This window comes from Egretta garzetta, unplaced genomic scaffold (assembly GCF_000687185.1).
Source record: "Egretta garzetta isolate BGI_Z169 unplaced genomic scaffold, ASM68718v1 scaffold234, whole genome shotgun sequence".
NCBI lineage: Eukaryota > Metazoa > Chordata > Aves > Pelecaniformes > Ardeidae > Egretta > Egretta garzetta.
This window is the reverse complement of record NW_009259528.1, coordinates 458892-479140: the sequence shown is the minus strand read 5'-3', so window position 1 is coordinate 479140 and position 20249 is coordinate 458892. Positions and strand designations below refer to the sequence as shown.

Genomic DNA, 20249 nt, shown 5'->3' with positions numbered 1-20249 from the left:
CCCCCCCCTTCCCTGAGGGATCCCCAGCACTCCCTGAAGGACTGAGGAAGCTGAAGACCCTCCCTGCTGCCCCGGGGCCAGTCCCATGTCCCCCATCCCCGGGCCTAGGGGGACCCTGCACCCCTCGTCCCCCCATAGGGACACTGCTGGGGAGGGGGGGGCTGTACCTGGGAGAGTGCCTGGGTGGCCGGGCCCCAGTACCCTTGGGAACAGCAGTGCTTCCCCAGCTGTGTCCCTAAAGCCCACCTTTGCTTTCAGAGGCAGAGGTTGAAGTTAACGATTCCTTGATGCGGTTTTTCGATCACTGCGCCAAGTTTGTCGCCTTGGTGGAAGAGAACGAGGCGGCGATGTACCAGGTGAATGCCTTCAAAGAGGGGCCGGAGATGAGGAAGGTCTTGGAGAAGGTTGCGAGTGCCTTGTGCTTGCCAGTGGAGGAGCTGAACGCAGGTAATGGATGCCTGCTGCAGGTGGCTTCGGCTCCGAGTCTGGCTGAGAACAACTTCTGAGACACTGTGTAGTTGTGCAGAATAGGTAATTTAACATATGCTGTGGATCGGAGATGTGCAGTCTCTAGTTAAATCCATAAGGCTGCAAATGTGTATTGGTGTTGCAGTAATGAATGCTTGTTAGTCAGTGGTCAGAAGGAAAAAAATGTTTGAAAATATCTTTCCTACAGATGAAATCAACTTTGCCTTTGTTTGGAGGAATACAAGTGTGTTATTCTTTTAATTCTGCTTTGTTGAGCAGATGTAGCTTTTGTAAAACCTGTTAGAATTCAAACACACAAACAACCTCAGGAAAGGGTGGACAGGTATGTCCCTGTTGTAACTTCACTTCTCCAGAAGAGAAGTGCCAGATTTCCCTGTGTGGTCAAGTGGGGTGGGGGGAGGGCGCAAAAAGGTGTTGCTATTGTTGCCAGCGTGTCCCTAAAGCCGCAATCCCAAAGTTGCAGCGTGCCGCTGTTCAAACTCAGCCACTAACGTGGAGGATGAGTAGCGGTAGTCAGAGTGCTCTGCGTTGAACAGACACGCCTTGCTTGTGCTGCCTCTTCTGGCCTTTGTGGCGATGAGGACGCGCTAGCGGTCAACACCTATGGCATGTACATCAGCAGGCGTGCAGCGTTTGATGTGAAATGCTCTCCTTTCCCCCTTGTAGCAGTGTAATGTGGAGAGCTTGCAGTCCGAAACTCGGATTCTGTGCAATAATTCTCTTGAAAACCGCTTATTTTTGGTGCTTGGCGTTTGGACTGGCAGTTATTTATTGGATTACATTGTTTTTATTGCTCAGTTGTAATTCCATTTTGGTTTAGAGACAAGTTGAAAGTTGTTACTTGCATACCAGTGCTTTATCTTTTGCTTGTTTGTTGGGTTTATTGCAGACCTTGTTCAAGTGGCTTTTCTCACCTGCTCATACGAGTTGGCTATAAAAAATGTGACCTCCCCGTGGTGCTCGCTCTTCAGTGAAGAAGATGCCAAGGTAGGTGCTAAATGGGAGCAATGAGCCTTCAAAAGATGCCTTTCGTTCAGTGTTCAGATATAACTTCACACAGTCAGAAGTTTTAAGGTAATAAGTTTTAAGTTAATAAGTGGCGCCTTGTTCTTCAGTCTAACAAAGCACTTTGGTCTTCAAAGAGCTCCGAATTAATCAAGCAGCAAGACTGAAATACCCATCTTCATTCAGACTTAAATACTGGTGCAGTCTTGAGTTGTCCTGATTAAAACAGCCTTTTCCTTTTGTGCTTAATTCTTATATGCTTTTATTTCCGTAACATCAGAAGTGCTCTGGGCAGCTTTGTTTTGCATATGATAATCAGATGATAAAATGCGTTGATTCTAGAGGGCATCAGATGAAGTATTCTAGGTCCTCTGAGACTTTTTGTGTTGTTTGGGGGACTGTCACATCTCTAAACCTAATGCCTGTTAATAAAACTGGTAGAACCCAGGTAAATGCAACTTACATTGGTTCCTCTTCTTTCAAAAAGTACCTGATGTACCCTTTGAAGGGATCGAGAGAGGGATTAAGAGTGATGCTATTTATTTGGCACTCCAAAATGTGCTCAGTAAGGCCCCCTTGAGGCTCTTGAGGAAACTTGGCACACCTGGGAGAGAGGGTAAGTGGTCAGCTAAAGAGTAGGCAGTGGAGTTAGGAGCAAACGCTCTCCTCTCGCAGAGGAGGAAGGTCACCATGGACTTCTGCTGAGACCTGTCCTGTTCAATGTATTTATAAATAACGTAGCAGTGAGGTGGGAAAGCTTCCTGGTTATATGGAGTTACTTGGGGTAGTGGGAATACAGGGAGTTCGAGGGGCTTTGCACAGGGCCCTGTGAGGGCCGCTTACACAGCAGTACAGTGGCAGATGGTGTTCACTGTGATCTGATGCATGTGGGATAAGAAGTTGAAACTCCGTATACGAGGTGGATTGTCTCTTGGATCCACTGCGCCACTGAGAAGTGAAATTTTGATGGTATAGATCCATGAAAATGTCGGCTCAGCTACAGTAAAAATAATGAACAAAAATTAAAAAAAAAACCAAACAAAAAACCAAAAAAACCACATTTTAATGCAAGGAATTGTAAGAAAAGGAACAGAGAACAAGGGGAGCATTGTGTGCTCTTACATAAACCCAAGGCGCAGTTCTGTCTTTGAGATCTGTGCACATCTCTGGAATGTAGAAATGGACAAACTCACTTAAAGCTATGGGATTGCTGCCATCTGAAAAATGATTAACTAAGCTAAGGATCTTTTAGCATTTCTTATTTTGCCTTATGAAGGTTAAAAAGTAGTGGATAGTGATTGTCTTGTCATGCGCAGAACCTAACGGGTGCCACATGAAGCTAGCAGCAGGCAGGTTCACAACAGACTGTTTTTTTTTTAACACTGTGTGTAGCCAAGCTGCAGGGTACTATTAGGGCTAAAACTTGGTACGTTCAAAGGGGAGACTGGGTTATTGTGGGAGAGAACCCACTGAAGTCTATTAAATTTGTAGATAACCAGCTTAGGGCTCAAAGCCCTGGGCTGAAGATGACTGGAGCCTGTGGGCATGTGCCTGCTGTTTTCCCTAGGCCTGACTGTGAGTGTGATCAGAGGCAAGATGCTGAGTTTGGTGGCTCTTTAGCCTGATCTGTTGAGTCTGGTTTTATGCTGAAGCGGTTTCAACTGGCGTCTTGATGTTTGGTGGGGGTTTTTGTGCCAAGGAATTGTTGATTTCGTGCAATGTGTGGTAGTGTCATTGCTCCAGGTTGTGGGTTTTTTATTTTCCCTCTGTGCCATAATAAAAACTTGTGAACTCTCTAACTTTAGGTACTGGAATACCTGAATGACCTGAAGCAATACTGGAAGAGAGGATATGGCTATGACATCAATAGTCGCTCCAGCTGCATTTTATTCCAAGATATCTTCCAGCATTTGGACAAAGCAGTGGAAGAGAGCAAAAGGTAAATAAAAAGGCTTTTGTGCTTTGGCTACAAGTTTTCTGGTCAATGCTGAGTTGGATTTGATCTGAAAAGAGGTGCTTCCAAACGTAACAATGTTAGGAGAGTTTAAGCTAGGAGAATTTAATGGAGAGAATCAGGTTTTTAATGCAGTAGTATTACTGTAAAGAGTGTATGTTTTTCTTCCATGGATGCTCTTGTGCCCAGCTACTCTATTTCCACCTTTTAACTTCAAGGGACAGCCAGCTGCTGTGGCTGATAATGGTGTTCGCTTCCTGCACAGTTTGAGAAGAGGGGCCATGGAGTTAAAAAAAATGAGCTTTTCATTTAGAATATCCTTGTTAAAAATCATCTGTGGTGAAAATGGAAGATTGAGGGTTGAAAGTATCCCCACGATATGTTCTGTGATCTGGTTACTTAAGCACTTCAGCATGGAAATCTTCCTTTCTGCATGTGTTTGATTTGAGTCTCTTATGTCACAGAATTACCTGCACTTGCTGTCATGTGCTGGTAATCTGTCTTTTTTGAGAGCTGCTTTAGGCTTAAGTGCAGTGCATTCATATGAGAGTTAATCTACAGCCTGCGTGCATGCTCCTCATGCAAAATGAGGAATTATGAATTCATGGTTTGGTGATTAATCACATGGATTAATACCTTAGCAGGTAAGTGTGGAAATGTACACAATATCAGGGATGTTACTGTAAGATTGTATAAACATTGTACCACTAAATACTTGACAGAACCCAATTTATAAATAACTTCAACTTTATAACCAGCAAATTCAGCTTTGGTGTGGATACGTAAACACTAGTTACACGTGGCGGATGTTCTTGCATTCCTAGCATCCTTGGGAATTTATTTCTGTAGTCAATGTATTAAAGTAGATCTGCCTAACACCCAGCAGAACAATATTAATGGCTTTGATATTTCAGAAAGAAAAGGATGAATCATGGCTATGTGAGGCTGGCTGTATGTATTTTTTTTACATGATAACTTGTTGGAAGGCATGGGGTTATTTCCTTTTAGTTGACAGACTGAAATTCTAAGTAGCATTTACGTTTTGGGTTGGAGGAATGATCCATAAAGTTGATTATAACCATTTTATAGCACAAGAGACAGCAAAGAAGTTTTTTTCCTTTAAAAGTTTGCTGACTGAGGATCCAAGCTGGACATTAACAGTGGTAGAAGAGCTGTGTGTTAAGTCAGCTGAAGCACAATTCTTAAACAGTCAGTTGACTTTTTTGCTGTCCTTTAGAGACAGAGATGCGTCTAATGATGTAGAGAGATACCCTGTGTGCATCACTGGAGCTCTGGGTGACACAAGAACATTGAGGTCATGTTTAACACAATATGTGACACGGTTTCCTTCATCTAAAGTGGAGTTATCAATACAAGTACTGTTTATGTGAATTACTTTTGGGATTCACCTGGAAGATCAGACAGACGTGCCTGGTTTTAGCAGAGTATTGGCTTAGTATGCGAGAAGGTAGATGCCTTGAAAGTTTGCTTTTGAGATGTACACGTAGGCTTTCCTAACGCTTGCATCCAGATTAGTGCCTTGATCCTGCTCTAATGATTACGTGAGCCCAGGGACGGGGGCTGTACAGGGTTGGAAGTGAGAGCTGAGGATGGGAGCGTACTACTAGAGAGCTAAATGAAAAATATGTTAGGGCACAGGTCATGAACTGCGAACGGGTTGGCAGGCACGCTGCTGTGATGGCCTCTGTCCTGTGCTGTGTCTACCCCTACGAACAGAGAAGGGAAGAACTGGGAATGAGAAGATCAGGAAGAAGTGCAGGTTAAAAGAAAAGCAGACGAGCAAGACCCTTAACACCCCTCTGTCCTGAAATCTGAGAAGTAACTTCTAAATGCAGCTTCACTTGTGTAGGGAGAGTCATCTTTTAGTGTAATTTACTCTTTGAACAGTGGCAGCCTTTCAGTACTTAAATTATATGCACTCGTTGCAGCTGTGTGCCTCGATGGTGTGTAATATATCGCTGTAAGTTTAATAATAATAAAAAAAAAAAAGCCATAGTTGACAAAATCTAGATCAGCAGTCGCTAAATTACAAGGTGGAGCAGGCTTCTCGGGGAAGAGCAGGTAAGGACTGAGATAATTTCATCCCGTCTGTCAGCTTTGTCTGCAGAAGTTTGGTTGCAATCTCCGGGGCTCTTTGCGTTGTGTTGCCGACCACAGAGGGAAGCAGGTTGTGAGTTTATGCGTGTGCATAAAGGATCAGGACACTAAAAATCTTGCAAAATTCAAAGCTGGGTGAGCAGTCTGTTTAGTCTGCATCATCCTAGGCAGGAACTGAAGGCTTCCGAAGTGCATGGCCTTGTACAAAAGGAGCCTGTCACGCCATCCCACAACGTAAGGTGGCACTCTTAAAGCACCGAAAACTGTACTGTAATCTGAATCGGGGAACCTGGTGCGCTTACTGTGCGGAAACCTGCCACCGTCGATGCGTTTGGAACAGCTTGTGTCTCCTGCCATCTCGAGAGCGGAGGTGCAGCTAATTCTTTTTCGTCTAGGGGGAGGGAGACTTATCCTGGATCCCGTGGTGATATGAGAGTATAAATGAAAACAAAAAACCATACAAATAAAAAAGAATATGCCTCTGTTAATAACAGTAGAAAATGTTTGGTTGTGCATATGTATGTGCATGAGTGTCTTTTTTTGTGGTATTGTACAACTTCAAGGCAACAGGTTAAATACTTCGCAGCAGTTCATTACTCAGAAAATGAGCCTTTGTGATGACAAAATGTCTTCTGGTGGAATGTTGTTTCAATTTAGCGATATTTAATGTTGATTTGTAACTGGCTGTTTGCTTTAAAAATTTAAGAACAACAGATTCACTTCCAGAGCATTATCCTTGCTCCAAGCTCTCCTTTCTTGCTGCAAAGCTTAGATTGGGCTATCCAAAATTAGAAAGGGGAGCATTTTCGTTCCAGCAGGAAGCTGAGGGATCTGGATTATCTGTTCTGCTCCAGGCTTGGCAGTGGAGAACAGTGTTGGCAATGCTGCTTTTTTGTAGCATACTTTAAGTGTTTATATTCAATAGCTTCCTCCTGTTTTCATTCCCAGTTACAGCTGAATTAAAAAGAGAAACCTTGCTTTTATCATAACCCTGTTTCGTCCATGAAGCGATTCTTGACCTTGCAATCTGATTGCTCATGGAACTTAGTTGCCTTATTAGTCACCTTTATTAAAGCTCACTTTTCTTCCTTCTGGGAAAAATACCTTCTGATTAGTCTATCCTTAAGAAAACTTTAAAGTGGTAATAAATACCTGTTGCTAATTAGTCCCACCTTCAATTTGCTGTGCAAAAGTTGCAGACATTTTTAGGATCTTTCATCATACGAATTCCAATAGAATTTTTGATTTAAACTAGCAATAATCTCTTCTGTGTAGGTCTTGCTGTACAGCAAGATGGTTTTGAGGGCTGTGAAAGGGATTTTCACTATGTGATTGCTCTTGTCCGCTGTTCCCATACAGACAGCTGGTGCCAAGGTGTTGGAATATCTATTCAGGAACTTGGGTCTGATGTTGAATTTATCGGTGGTTGTATTAGTGACCACGTACTGTTGGCACGCCCATGCATGGACCCTATTCTTCTACACACTCAGTAGCAATAAAGTACAGAAGTCTAATAAAGGTTAATTCTTTAGCAGAAAGCATCTATTCCTTCAGACCTTCCCACAGTTGCAGTGGGCCTTTCAGGACCCCATTCCTCCATATCTTCTTACCAGTCTGTAAGGAAATGTCATGGTCAGTTTCTAGGGAGAGATTGGGGGCCAGGACTCTCTCTTCGATAAAAATTTTTTTTAATTACAAAAAAAAATTTTATCACAAGAGTTGAATATAAAATTAAAGCAGGTGATTTGTGGTACTGAAATGGCATACTTGTTGTCTTAGTCCATAAAGCACTTCATTTTTGAGACGACATAAGAATTACCTTTTTCCCAAGTCTTCCTGCCATGGATAGAAAATACAGAGCCAGGCTGTGCAACTGTGTGGCAGAGAAGCTAATGGGGAAATGCTCTTCACTAAACTGTTGAGTTTTCCCCGCACTGGAGCTGAGGCCTTGCTGAAAGCATCCCTGCTTTTCATGGTGTTGGTACAGCTGCCAGGTGGCAATACGTGCGTGCATGTTTGCTTGCAGTTGTGCTGCTTGGAAGAACCCTTGAAAGGCTGCTCTTACCAGTCAGCATCTGTTTAAACAGTTAGAAAGTGTCCAATTCCCCAAAGCTGTGGTATTTAGGGACGCTTCGACATCGGGATGTAGAAGAGCAATCAATGAGTTTTGCCTTTCCCAGAAGAAGCATTGAGTTCTTTGGTGGCTCATCCGTGGGCTATGGCTAGTGACCTAAACCTATTACAATTTTTATTTTTCCCCACACCTAATGTAGTGCTGATGGTAGGAATAACCTCGGACTTGACAGGCCCCCATCCTTCCTCCAGAGGTGTATCTGGTCTGTGTTGCTGGGACTGCCAGCTCAACCCCATTGCTCACTGGCTTCTTGCCTTGTTGGGAGCCCCGGGACACTGAACGTGGGAGGAGAAAGGGGAAGCGCTACAGTCGCGGGTTGCTGCAGCGTAGGGTATGCATCGGTAGGAAAACTGTACTTAGAAGGGATAAAGATGTGCACTGCTTTCCAGCTTCAGGTTTCTGTGAGATGCCCAGCTGAGCCCTACGCCTGTGATCTGGGAACGCTGTTCTGCCAACAGGAACTGCGTGTGTTGATGAGAAAACAGTGTATTTTGGTAGTTAATGCAATACAAAGCTGCTAATCTTATTTCAAAAAAACCAAAACAAAACCTTGACAGCTACACACTTGGGCAGGGTGGATCTGAAAAGTGCTCGTAGCATACTTCAAGGATATCAACTATTCATTAAAGCTTCTATACTTTTTTTTTTTAATTCTAGCTTCAAATATTTAACAAGTCTGCCTTTCTTACTCATAAAAGAGAATATGAAATACCTGTTATTCCTTGTTCTGTCTGAATGGATTACCGTAGGGCTCTGAAGGCTGGGAGGTGTGCTTTGTGCAGCCATCTCAATATTTAAAGTATGTGGCTAATGATTAAAAATACTAACTTAGCTGCACATACACATTGCAAAATATGTAGTGATTTCCTCTGAGAGTAAGCAGGTTCAAGGTACTTTTAAAAATTACTTGAATTTGAGTGTAGTTCAAGATCAAGTGAAGGTGATCTTTTTAGTTATACCAGGCTAAGCCATAAGGTAAACAGCTTAATTTGCCAATTCATTGGCAGCTTTTATTGTTTCATGTAACTTGCCTTCCTCTTTGCAGGTCAGTTCACAACACAGTTGATAACCTTTCTGTAGTCATTTACTACTGTGCCCTAATTGCACATTTTATAGTATGTACAAAGGGAACAGAGCAAAAAGCTTCCACGTATGCAGTAGAAATGATATAACTGGGTTTAAAAAAACCCTTTTGCTCAAATTCACGTTGTTCAGTCATTTATTTTATTAAAACTTTTTGGTTGCTGCTGGGATCCCGTGTTTGCAGAGTGCAGGTTCTTGGCTCTGCGGGTGCATCGGCAGGTTCAGGCTGTCCTGCGTCCCTCGGTGGGAGCTGTAAAGCAGCGTGCTTGATCACCCGCCCAGTCGCAGAGCTGAGATGTAATGTACGTGATTTGAAGTGCAGGGCAGTACGCAGCCAGACGCGTGCTACGTGGGCTTGCTTCGAGGTGAGAAGCGGCTCTTGGGGAGCCGGGTCAGAGGTGTTGGCACTGTGCTTCCCGCAGGGTCCCTTTCTCAGAGGGCATGGGGGGGTGGGCATTCCCTGTGGCTGTGTATGGGGCCACTTGGGTGCCCCCACTGTGTCCCCTGGCTCTGTGGGAGACTGGAACAGCCTGTGATGAAAGCTGCTGGACTAGATGTTGTCACCTCATCTACTGATTACATAGTGATACATAATTTGCAAAAGAAAAAAATTGCTTGACTTCGGTGTATCTCTCCAGAGAGGAGAACAGGTCTGGCGCTTGTGATGCGTAAACTGATCCCTGTAGTAAGATGTTCATGTATTCACAGAAAAATGTGCCAGCTGTACGGTTCAATAGACCACATAGTTTACATTAGTACACCTGAAAAATATGCAGGTGTTCATTTCCAGAAAATCAGAGAAATGGGATGACTTTCACTAGTAAATGGTAAACGTTTAGAACAGCAGCTTTGTATCATGTTGTACCGTTGGTTTTGATAGCTCCATCTGTCAAAGATGGGGCTTCTGATGTGATTAAAGGGTGCCTTTGGGGAAACCAGGTAGAGACATGAAGTTTTCCATAGGTTCTTGTAGCACGTTCAGCAGCATCCCTGTTTCTGCATTTCTCAAGAGAGCGCGTGTTTGCTGACTTCTCTCGGATACCTGGGCAATCCAGGGGACCTCCCCTGGGAGCATGTCCTTTCATCTGTCTGCCTAGCACTAATACTTAAAGTGTTGCTTGTGCCTTTCAAACCTCCCAGAATGTGCTTCACCTTACATTAATTACCTAATCCTTGCTTGCTCAGGATTGCTCTGAAAAGATATCTCAGCAACTTTTATAGAGTCATATCCTTTTATCTCAGGAATTAAAAACCAAAGGAAAATGATACCCAGGCAACTAACACCCAAATGAACTGATCTAACTGGTATTCACCTGGGGCAGGAAGGGTTTGACAGGTGGCATGACCCTCTTGATTTGGCTTTGGCTCGTCGTGATGGTTCAACACTTAGCGTTGGCAGGATGCTGCTGCAGTAATGCATTTAATCTCTGAGGTCTGTAAGAATGGGAGAGGTGGGATCATTCAGAAAAGAGCCTTTGAAACTGCACAAGCTGTGAGGTGGAGTGCAGTGAAGCCTAGTTAGCTTTGGGTGATTAACTCTTGTGGGACTAGAGAAGGGCTGTTGCCTTTTAATCAGGGTTTTAAATGAGTTTTGCATAGTCTTCTTGGCTTTTCAATTTTGCCTTTGCCATGAGTGCGCTCATGCATGTCCTTGTTGGAAAAGAAGAAAAACTTTGTGGCATTTTGTTGTGTTGGTACTGATGCTGGAAAGGAATGAGCACAGCTGTCTTCTGTCCTACTATTTAAGGTGGAAGTTTTGACACATGAGGACTTAATACTGTTTGGCAGATTTATGTTTTTTAAATTTGTTTTGTTCTTTTCCCACTGGTGGGATTTATGTTTTTTAAATTTGTTTTGTTCTTTTCTTTTCCCACTGGTGATAACACTCTGAGCAACTGCTAAGAATTTGTGCTGCTCTTGGAGTCCTACTATTGCCACTGCATTCCCTGATCTCTGCTGTTTCCTTGTGGATTTAGGGTTCCTTCAGCTGTTTTTTCCAGAAATAAATCACACAAGGAGGTGGGAGGGATGGAGAATTCATCCTGTAGCTGAAAATAGAGGGGCTTGAGTCCCTTGTCCAGGCTTTCACACAGGGGAGAAAAAGGACAGAATGCAGTCTAAGCTTGCTTGTTTAGCAGTTGTTAAAACTTACCTCCTCTGAAGTTGTTGGAGGGATTTTTACGTGAGCTTTGAAGGTTGGCCAGTTAAGCTTTGCTGTAGGAAATGTTTCTTCTTACCCCACTGTCTCCTGGGGTTTGGGTTATCTCTAGGTGAAAAGGGTTAAACCTGAATCTGCTGAGATTAAGAACTAGAACTTGCCTGAATGATAAATGCCACGTCTGTGCTTCTTCACAGTGCTTTTTTTTCCATGGTGAGACCTGGCTTTTGGAGTTGTGCTGATGCATTGTTCAGTAACTTCATTTTCGGCTGTGGTCAGATTTTCTTAGAAGGTTACAGCGTGGGTGGTTCAGTAGTCGAAGTTGATGCATCTCTGCAGTGAACCCTGCTCATGTTCTGCATAGTGACAGCCGCTTCTGCTCATCTGGAAGCGTCCTATAAAATGAATATGAAACCAATTGCCAGCAATCACTCTCAGACAAGCTCTTAATATTTTATGTCAACCTTTTATGCACAGTCTCTTCATCTCCCTTTAAAGTTGGAAATGAGATTTTTTTTTTTTTCTTTTCTACTGATTAGTGTGCTTTCCCAAGTCATTTACTACTAAACAGTAGGGAGGAAAAAGTGAAAGATCATTAGCAGTTGCCAGAGTACGAAGTTGAGAATTTTGTCTGGTGCTTCCATGTGATGCTGAGTCATTAATTGATTGTAAAGAAGATTGAGTGTGGAAACCTCAGGCCTTCTGTTTAGTATTTTATTAGCCTGTGCTACTGTTTTGAATTTATCAGTGTTTTGATTGTGCTTTGCGCTTCTGTCTTTATCAGAAATGTAGGGGCAGTAGTAACCTTTGCCTGTGTACATGCTCCGAAGAGGCAATCTTTCATGATTTCCCCATAATTAAAAATACTACTCTTGCTCTTTTAACCTTGATGGTGACTTTTATTGTCGTTATTAGATGATAAGAAACTATATCTGAACTGGAGTCATGACCCCAGAGACTGAACAGGGAGTGCTTGAGTAGTCTTAGAACGAAATCAGGTATCCAGCGCTGGTGAGAAACCAGGTATACTGTGTTAAAGAGGCTATTGAAAACTCGGGATTATATCACATAAGGGAACAGTTTTACTCCTTGTTAAAATAATACTGTGGGATAGCTGTGAGTGGGAGAGGTTAGTTTTGTCTCCCAAGGTGGTTTGACCTGTCAGCACGAGGATTTCATGAGACAAAAGCAGGTGAAATTAAAACCTCAAGTTGCAGTGAGAACGAGCACCTTGTTTATTCCTTCTTTTGCCTTCATGAGATTCCCTTTCCTTGTTCTTTAAAACTTCCCTCCATGTATATGCTGTAATTTGTTTCCTGTTTTGGAAATGTATGTCTTGCTGGTTTGTTTTTGTTTGGTGGTTTGGTTTTTTTAACTAAGATGTTAACCATATTTTTTGTGGTTTACTTCCATTTCAATTTCCTGCCAGCATCAGCTGGAAAGTAAAGCCAAACCTTGCTTAAAGCCAGTCCTAATAGCCAGAATACTAATTTTTTTTTTTTTTAACTTTGCAGCTCTGAAATCTTTTTTTTGGAGGTGGGGTAAAGTGTGTGAAATCCAAACCCTGTGTGGTGAATAATGCCTGTGTAACACTTGTTTTGGAGATTTTAGCAGCATATTTACATCACTAGCTTCCTTGCTTAGTAAACTATGAAATACAGACCACCACATTTGGAAACAGGCATGTGTGTAAGGGCGTGCAGCTGGGATGAAAAGAAAATGTGCCGAGTTGCTAGAGCTGGGCGATTCTCCCCCAAGAGTGCTGAAAGAACTTGAATGAAATAGCTGCAGTAACAGCCAATGCGTGTGGGGTTCAGCCAAGAAGCTTGTGGGAGCTGGCAGGTGTGATGATTTAAAAACAAATAATTAAATAAAGGAACAATGAAAAAAAAACTTTAAAAAGCAGCTCCGGGAGAGAATCAGAATTCTAGGCCAGTCTAGCAGAAATAACGATTGAGGCTAGCATTGATAAGCACCTTGATGAATATGATATTTCAGAGTGGTGTCAGTATGGCTCTTTGGAGGGGAAACATACCTCTTGGAGCTTTTGGGAAGCGTCAGCAAGCAGACAAACAGGGTGATCTGGGAGACACAGTCATGGTTTCCAAGCATCTTTCAACAGGTTTCCTTATCAAAAGACATGAAGCTGCAGGGGTTAAGGGAGAAGGTCCTTACAGGGGTAAAAAATGAGTAAAAATACAAGAAATGGAGGGTAGGAATAGCAGATTGATTTCTTTTTTTCTAGCAGAGGCAGGTTGCTACTGGAAATAAATCTGCAAGGATCTGGGCTGCTCAGCATGTTGTAAATGACCGGGAAAAAGAGGTGAGAAGTTAAGTGGCATTGCAAATGCAGCACTTTTATTCAAGATAAATAAGATAAATGGTTTCTACTAGGAGGATTGTAAAAGGACCTTGTGAAACTAACTGGGGTTGAAAATTGCAGGTCTGTGAAGTAATCCACATGGTAAAAATGATCTTCTTATCTGTCAGGGAGAACCTGGGATAACTTGCTGCTCAAGAGTTGAGTTTTGAGGTAGTTACAGTTGTCTGGAAGTATCTCAAACTTCTGGAATCTAACTAGAAAAGGTGTCAGATGTTTTGGATTAAGAAAATGGAGCATGAGGGGTGCAGCGTGTATTTACCATGTAGCTTACCATCTTGGGTACCGTGCATTTATAATACTGTGATCTAAAAGGGTATAGCTCATTTGGAAAAATTGTGGGATGACTAAGGTAGGATTTCTCAATTTGGAAAGAGTATTACTGCAAAGTTGTAAGTCAAAAGGATTAAATGCATCTACAGATAGACAGACATAAGAGCACTGTGCGAAGCTGGGCAATTCCTTGCCACAGGATGTTGTGCATGCTAGAAAATGTACATGGATTTAAGGAGAGATTTAACAAAGGAAAGATGCATTGACAGGTCCTACGTTACATTGAAGCTACAACTGGCCCAGGAGATCTCTGAGCTGGAAATTGCAGGAGGTCAAACAAACAGCGTCTGTTGTTTTCTATAGGCCTTTGTATTTTGCTGCTGTTCCTATCTGTTGACTGACAGGAGGGATGTGAACGTGTCCTAAAACCTAAAAATACTTCCCTGAAGGTGTGTGTGAAGGGGGAGGATATAAACGAACTAGTCGAATGAGTAGGAAACAAAGAATGGAGGGGGAAGGAAAGAGGAAGGGGCTGAAGGATCCAAAAGCTTTACAATTTTAAAGTGAGGGAAGGGGTCATAAATAACACAGGGAGAAATGGTAGGCAGAACCACTGATTTTGGAGGAGCTGGAAGAGGGGCTGTAGTGAATGTACACCTCTGGGTGCAGCAGGGGCATGGGTGGGAAAAATGTAACATCCTCCATACAGAACCTTTCTGTGGTTTTAATGCTGCTTTTGAACAGGAGGCAGAGGCAGGTTTCTGGGTGGGTTTTTTTTTTTTTTAAGTGGTGTTTTGCCTGAGGGGAGAGTATGTGCCTGTATGTGCTTACATGTCTAAGGAGTATGGTCAGAAGAGCTGCAGGCTCACCAGGGAGCAGAACTGTGCAAGGTGTCTTTGGGACTGCACAAACACCATGGCTGTGTTGAGCTGGTAGTACAGAGCCCATCCTAATTCCTGCTTATCTGATCAAAGTTCGAATCGACAGGCAAGTCCCTCAGTTAACCATTTTTCAGTTGCTTCAGACTGTAGGTTGGAGCTTAATTTGCTGGCCTGTGGGCTGAGGAAGTACAATCCTCTTTTTGGCTAGTTGGTATTCCTGAGAATTAGTAATAGCAGTAGTCCTGCTCATACTTTGGACTAATATATTGCGGAGGGACAACTGTTTTCCTCCAATGCCTGGATTCCTGTCTTCAGACTAAACTTTGGTAAATGCCGATGTACCGTCCAAACAGCTGAACCGTATTACTGGGGGCTGGGAGTTGGTGGTATTTTGCTATCAAATTATGATTCTTGTTCTAGCATGATACACAGTTAAAAGCATTGGTGGCCATAGAGGTAGGCTAGAAACACTCCTTAAAATCCTGCACTGGCAGTGGCGTGCCAGGGAGGGAAGCAGTTTGTGTGTTAAAGCAGTAATTTGTTTGCTTGTGCAGGCAGCCGTGTGGTTGTAGTTAGGTCAGAGGGTAGTAGGGGTTTAATGTAGTTTCTTAATGTGCCAATAAGTTTGTACTTAGACTTAATTTTCATCTTGAAACTGAATTGTCACTCACCCTTTATTATGGCAGTTGGAAAAGGTTTTTGATCCTCAAATCCAGCAAAATTAATGCTGAAAACTTTAAAACTTTCCAGGTCTAAAATGATGATAATGTGGGGGCTTCTCTTTGCTTCACCTTGGATTAATTTAGGCAAAAAGCTTATTAAAAAGACTTTTAAAAATTCTGTGTCATTTGAAGTATTTGGAATAGCTAAAGAAAAAGGGTATGTTTTAGTAATAAAGCATTGGTCTTCATGAAGTGGATTCTGTCCTGGAATGATCTCACTTAATAGTTCATTATGCTTTGTCATTCAGGTACTTTGTGTCTGCCAGGGAACAACAACAACAAAAAAAAGGAACATTACTGACTCTAATCAATTCTGTCCTATATTTTAGCCATAGGCTTGTATTAAAGCAAATCTATGAAACTTGTGGTAAAAATCTTACTTGTTTTAAAAAAAAAAAAAAAAAAAAAAAGTCTCAGGGATATTTTGCAAACACAGCCCATGATGGGGGACTGGCTGTATGTATTTGCAATGGATCTGTGTTACAGAAATAGTGAGTTACTGCCATGTCCTCGAACCTTCCCACGTGCCGACAGTGGAAGGGGACTCTGTCACATCCGATGAAGGGCTTGAATTTGTTCGTATGTTAAGAGCCTTGCAGCTGGCTTGGTGATTTGCTGCCCTTCTCACAAATTCCTAACGGGAATCTTATATTTAATCCAAACCCAGTATATGAACTGTAGCACGGTCACTGGATCTTCCTGGGAAGAGCACAAGTGACTATGTTCACACAGGGAGTTGGAGAGATTTACTGAGTATATGGACACACACTATTAGTCTGTTTCTGGCTTTTGTTTACCATATTTATATTAGGCGCTAGCTGTAGCCTAACTGCATTTAGCACAACTTCTTACATTTTATGTAAGAGCCAATACCTTAAATTGGGACAAAATTTAGGAATCTTAGATGCTTTAAAAAAAGTCTGTAAGATACTGGCATTCCCAAACAGGTTTTTATCTGGCATTGGAGGAAAACAAGTTCAAAGTCTACTTTAAGCCTTTGTTGCTGACAGCTGTGCAATATGTTGGTATGTTTGTTCTAAAGCACAGGCTCTTGCTCATCGTTTGCACTTTTTCTTTTTTAGTTCAAAACCCATTTCTTCACCTTTGATTGTACAAGTTGGGCATGCAGAGACACTTCAGCCACTGCTTGCCCTTATGGGTTTCTTCAAAGATGATGAGCCTCTCAAGGCAAACAATTACGTCAGACAAACGCATCGGAAATTCCGCAGTGGCCAGATCGTGCCTTATGCAGCCAACCTGGTATTTGTGCTTTACCACTGCGACCAAGTGAAAACCTCTAAAGAAGAGTATCAAGTGCAGATGCTGTTGAATGAAAAACTGATGTCGTTTCATCACTCAAATGAAACCATCTCTACCTACGCGGACCTCAAGGACTATTACAAGGACATCCTGGAAAACTGCCACTTCAAAGACGAGTGTGAATTACCAAAAGTTAATATTACTGCTGTTGATGAGCTTTGAGGGAATGAAGTGGCGTGGGTGTTCTGCAAATTGATCTCGGTTCCATTCGACAGAGATTGTGAACAGGCGCTTCTGATGATTTGCTGCTGCCATGTCGACTTTCTAAACTTGCAGATTTGATGGGCAGTCTCAGCTCAATGCACTGTTTATTTATTACGTAAGCAGAATTACAAAAACAAATGCTGTAACAGGGATGTTGCTGAGCATTTGTAGCAAATATGTGATGCAAGATGAAGTGTACCTGTATGTTTATATGTACAAATAAGTAATTTCATTGGTCATTCCTCTTATGAATGTGCCATAGATGGATTTAAGAGCTGGGGCGACTTCTGTTTTATCAGAGGTGAAGGTGGTTAGACTGATTCAGTATTGCTTTGCTGCACTGCCTGTTTTGCTAGCTACTGTTTTCCTGTGGCAGGCATGAAATAATTCAGAACTGTGAGCTTTTTTGCTCCTTTTCCTGAGCTTCTAGAAGGGGGAGGGTACGTAGTCCTTCTCCACTGCCCAACTTCTGCCTGGACAGCACCATAGGAACATCTCTCTTGGGCATTTAAAGCAGGAGGAGTTGCAGTGTTCCTGCATGCATTATCTGCTTGAAAAGGGTCCATCATCGACCCATCCCGCATAGCAAGTTAGCCTTCAGGGTAAGTAAATTATCTTTTTTTTAAAAAAAAGAAAGTAGTAAAAAAAAAAAAAGAATATTGCAGGAGTGGGATGTAGCCACTCTTTCTTTAAGGTGCTCTGGGAGATGCAGCGGTTGTTCTCTCGGTAGTCTGGTGTGTCCTTTCACTTGACACCATCACTTTCTTGTGTTAAAGGCTTGGCCTAGGGCCAAAAGTTCGGCTCTGCTATGGCTAGGAACATCTTGGTCCTGTCCAAGTGCTGGCAGTTTTCCTAGCAGCTCTGGTTGGAAGGGACCTCTGGAGGACTCCAGTCCAGCCCCCTCCTTGAAATGGGATCATTGCTAACCCTAAATCCAGGCAGGTTTTGGACTGTAAAAAGTGTCTGGCTGAGACTTGACTTCTGCTAGCTTTAAGGCACCGAATGTGGTGTCACTTATGCAGGCCTTATGCATTTGATATGCCACCTTGTTCTTGAAATGAAGCTGGCTTTAAAGAAATTAACTGCATACAAGTACTGGTGACGCCTTAAAGCAACTGCACTTAAGGTAGGTTCACTTGTTACTGACAGTTGGAAAGTGTTTAAGCTCTGCCATGCGATGAAGATAATTGTCCAGAAGGGTCTGAAATGCAGTTAAGTCAGATAAAAATGCCTTTAATGCCCAGAAGGGAATGGCTGTGTGAACAACTTGCCGCAAAGCAAATGAGGGTGTGGATTTATGGTGCTGGTAGCTCTTGAAGTGTGTACCCACATCCTATAACGAGTGTTCCAGAGCTTACCTGGTGAAGTGGGGCATAATTTGCTGTGTTTACTGGGGAGTTGGTATAAGCGATTACCACAGGGTATCAGGTGCACTATAAATATTTATACCCTCGTTTGCTGCGGGGTAACTTCTTTTTGTAGGCTCACCTTCAGAACTGGGAACTTAACTGCCCCAAAAATGGGAAAGAGAAAGCCAAACTGGCTCAAAGTTGAGGAGTCAAACTTAGTGTATTTTTTCTATTATTTTTCTTGAGGATTTAGGCTTCTGTCACTTTTGTTTCTAATATGGCTTTTATAAAAGCATTTAAGGTTTACATATCTGTAAGTTAGAGCAATTGAAAACCTGTTTTTTACCATTGCACTCTTGAGTTAAGAGCTCTTCCCTATGTTGGGACGTTTCATTGACGCACTGATTTCTGTGGAGACCAAGGTTCTGATTGCTGCAGATACTGGTTAAAACTGGTGGGTATTTCAGCATTAACACCCCGGTGAAATGCTTTCCTGCATTTAGCTCTGCAGCTCTCTTCCTGAAACTGGTGAAATGGCCAGGGAGGAGTATCGATGCTGAAACAAGTGTAGGAATATAGGTCAGGATAATTGTCAGCCCCAGCATATGACTTCTACTGCTGTATCAGCTTTGCATGTCTCCTGTTTTACATGATCCTACCTTGAGGCTAAGTCAACTGATCACGATTACTGTGACAGATGCCTGTTACAAACTTTATTGCAACATGTGAGGTCAGCTACAAAGAAACAAACCTTTGTTTAAAGGCGGTTAAGTTTGGTAAATAGCAGAAACAAGGATGAGAAAATCCACCTTTGAACAAGTATTCTTTTTTTCTGTGAGTCAGTCATCCCCTGGTGATTCACGATTTAAACAGAAGGGATGAAAGCCTGACTGCTGGACGGAGGATCTCTGTTTGTCAGTTCAGTGAGGCTGATTTTAAGACATCATGTTTGTTAAAGGTTACATCCTTCTTTCTTATGGAGGAGGAATGTGTTGTGCTTGACTGCTTTTTTTGATCATGTGCCAGATGAGGTGGAGGAACCAAAAAACTCTTCCTACAGCGAGGCGTCATTTGCTTCCGCATTACCAAGTTGGCTGTATGCTTAAATTCTGTGCAAAGGGCTGCAGGGATGACTCTTCAGGGGCTGTTTCCTATCTTGCTTTGAGTGCAGCTCCGTCACACCTCCAGCATACCCGATACAACTCCAGTGGCTGTCAGCAATGAGCTGGAAAGGAACGTGTGCTGTTTGGATTCTGATCTGTATTTAAAGGATGTGCTGACTCACTCCTTTGGCAGAATTAGAGGCTGAATGTGGAAACTTTGCACAACTGTAGCAATAGAAGTGTTTGGACATGTAAATGTTCTAGGCACTTGTGACTGATTCTTACCATTAGGGAGGTGACTTCAGTGTGACCCTTTTATTTAGTAAATATATACATTTGTTTATATACTGAAAACTAAAATGGATCACAATATTTCCATGCAGTTGGGCACTAGCTCAGTGAGCAGCATTCAGACAGGCTGCCGTATCTCATGGCATTGCAGATGACCACATCCTGAAAAAGTCCTGCAGGAAAAATAATGCCTTCTCCTCCTTCCTGTGGCTCTGGACAAAACACCTCATCTCAGTCATCCGTCAAGGACTTTGTTTGCAACCTTCCTCAAACTGGAAGCTTTCATTGATGAAAAATACCGACAGTGTTCTTGGATGCTGGCCTTAAATGTGTTTGAAATGTATTTTATTTTGTTAAATGTCTAAAGCGTAACTAGTCTGTCTGGCAAATTAATTTTTTCCTCCTTGTAAGTACTGCTGCTGTAATTCTGGTTAGCATTGAGCTGTCAGAATTGCTGGACGCAATGCGAATTTGTAATACTGTGTACTAACTGGATGAATTTTGAGCACTTGTTTGGGATTTTTAGTGCTGTGAAATAAAACTGCACACTTTCTTCATCACTGTTTTATGAGCAGTAATAATGACACGATCTTCAGTATCACGGCTGTGTTCTGCTTCAAAATACATTTGGTAGGTTGCTATGACTTGCATTGGTGTGTCTGATTTTGTCATCAGATTGCTTGGTGATTAGTACTAAATGCCTTAATTAGATTTTTACTCTCACATTTTGAGGTGAGTGAAAGTTTACTCTTGTTTGCAGGAGCCCTGGTTTTAAACACAGCGAT

At 42.5% G+C, this 20249-nt stretch overlaps 1 protein-coding gene across 1 annotated transcript in view; it reads left to right on the top strand.

The window, feature by feature from the left end:
- Positions 1-19779, top strand: part of MINPP1 (multiple inositol-polyphosphate phosphatase 1) — a 38040-nt gene extending 18261 nt beyond the window's left edge. Inside the window, exons 2-5 of the mRNA XM_009637540.2 lie at positions 261-447; positions 1379-1476; positions 3300-3433; positions 16280-19779. Coding sequence (XP_009635835.1) covers positions 288-447; positions 1379-1476; positions 3300-3433; positions 16280-16679 — 792 coding nt within the window. The 5' untranslated portion in view covers positions 261-287 and the 3' untranslated portion in view covers positions 16680-19779. The remainder of the gene's footprint in view (positions 1-260; positions 448-1378; positions 1477-3299; positions 3434-16279) is intronic.
- The last annotated feature ends 470 nt before the right edge of the window (positions 19780-20249 follow it).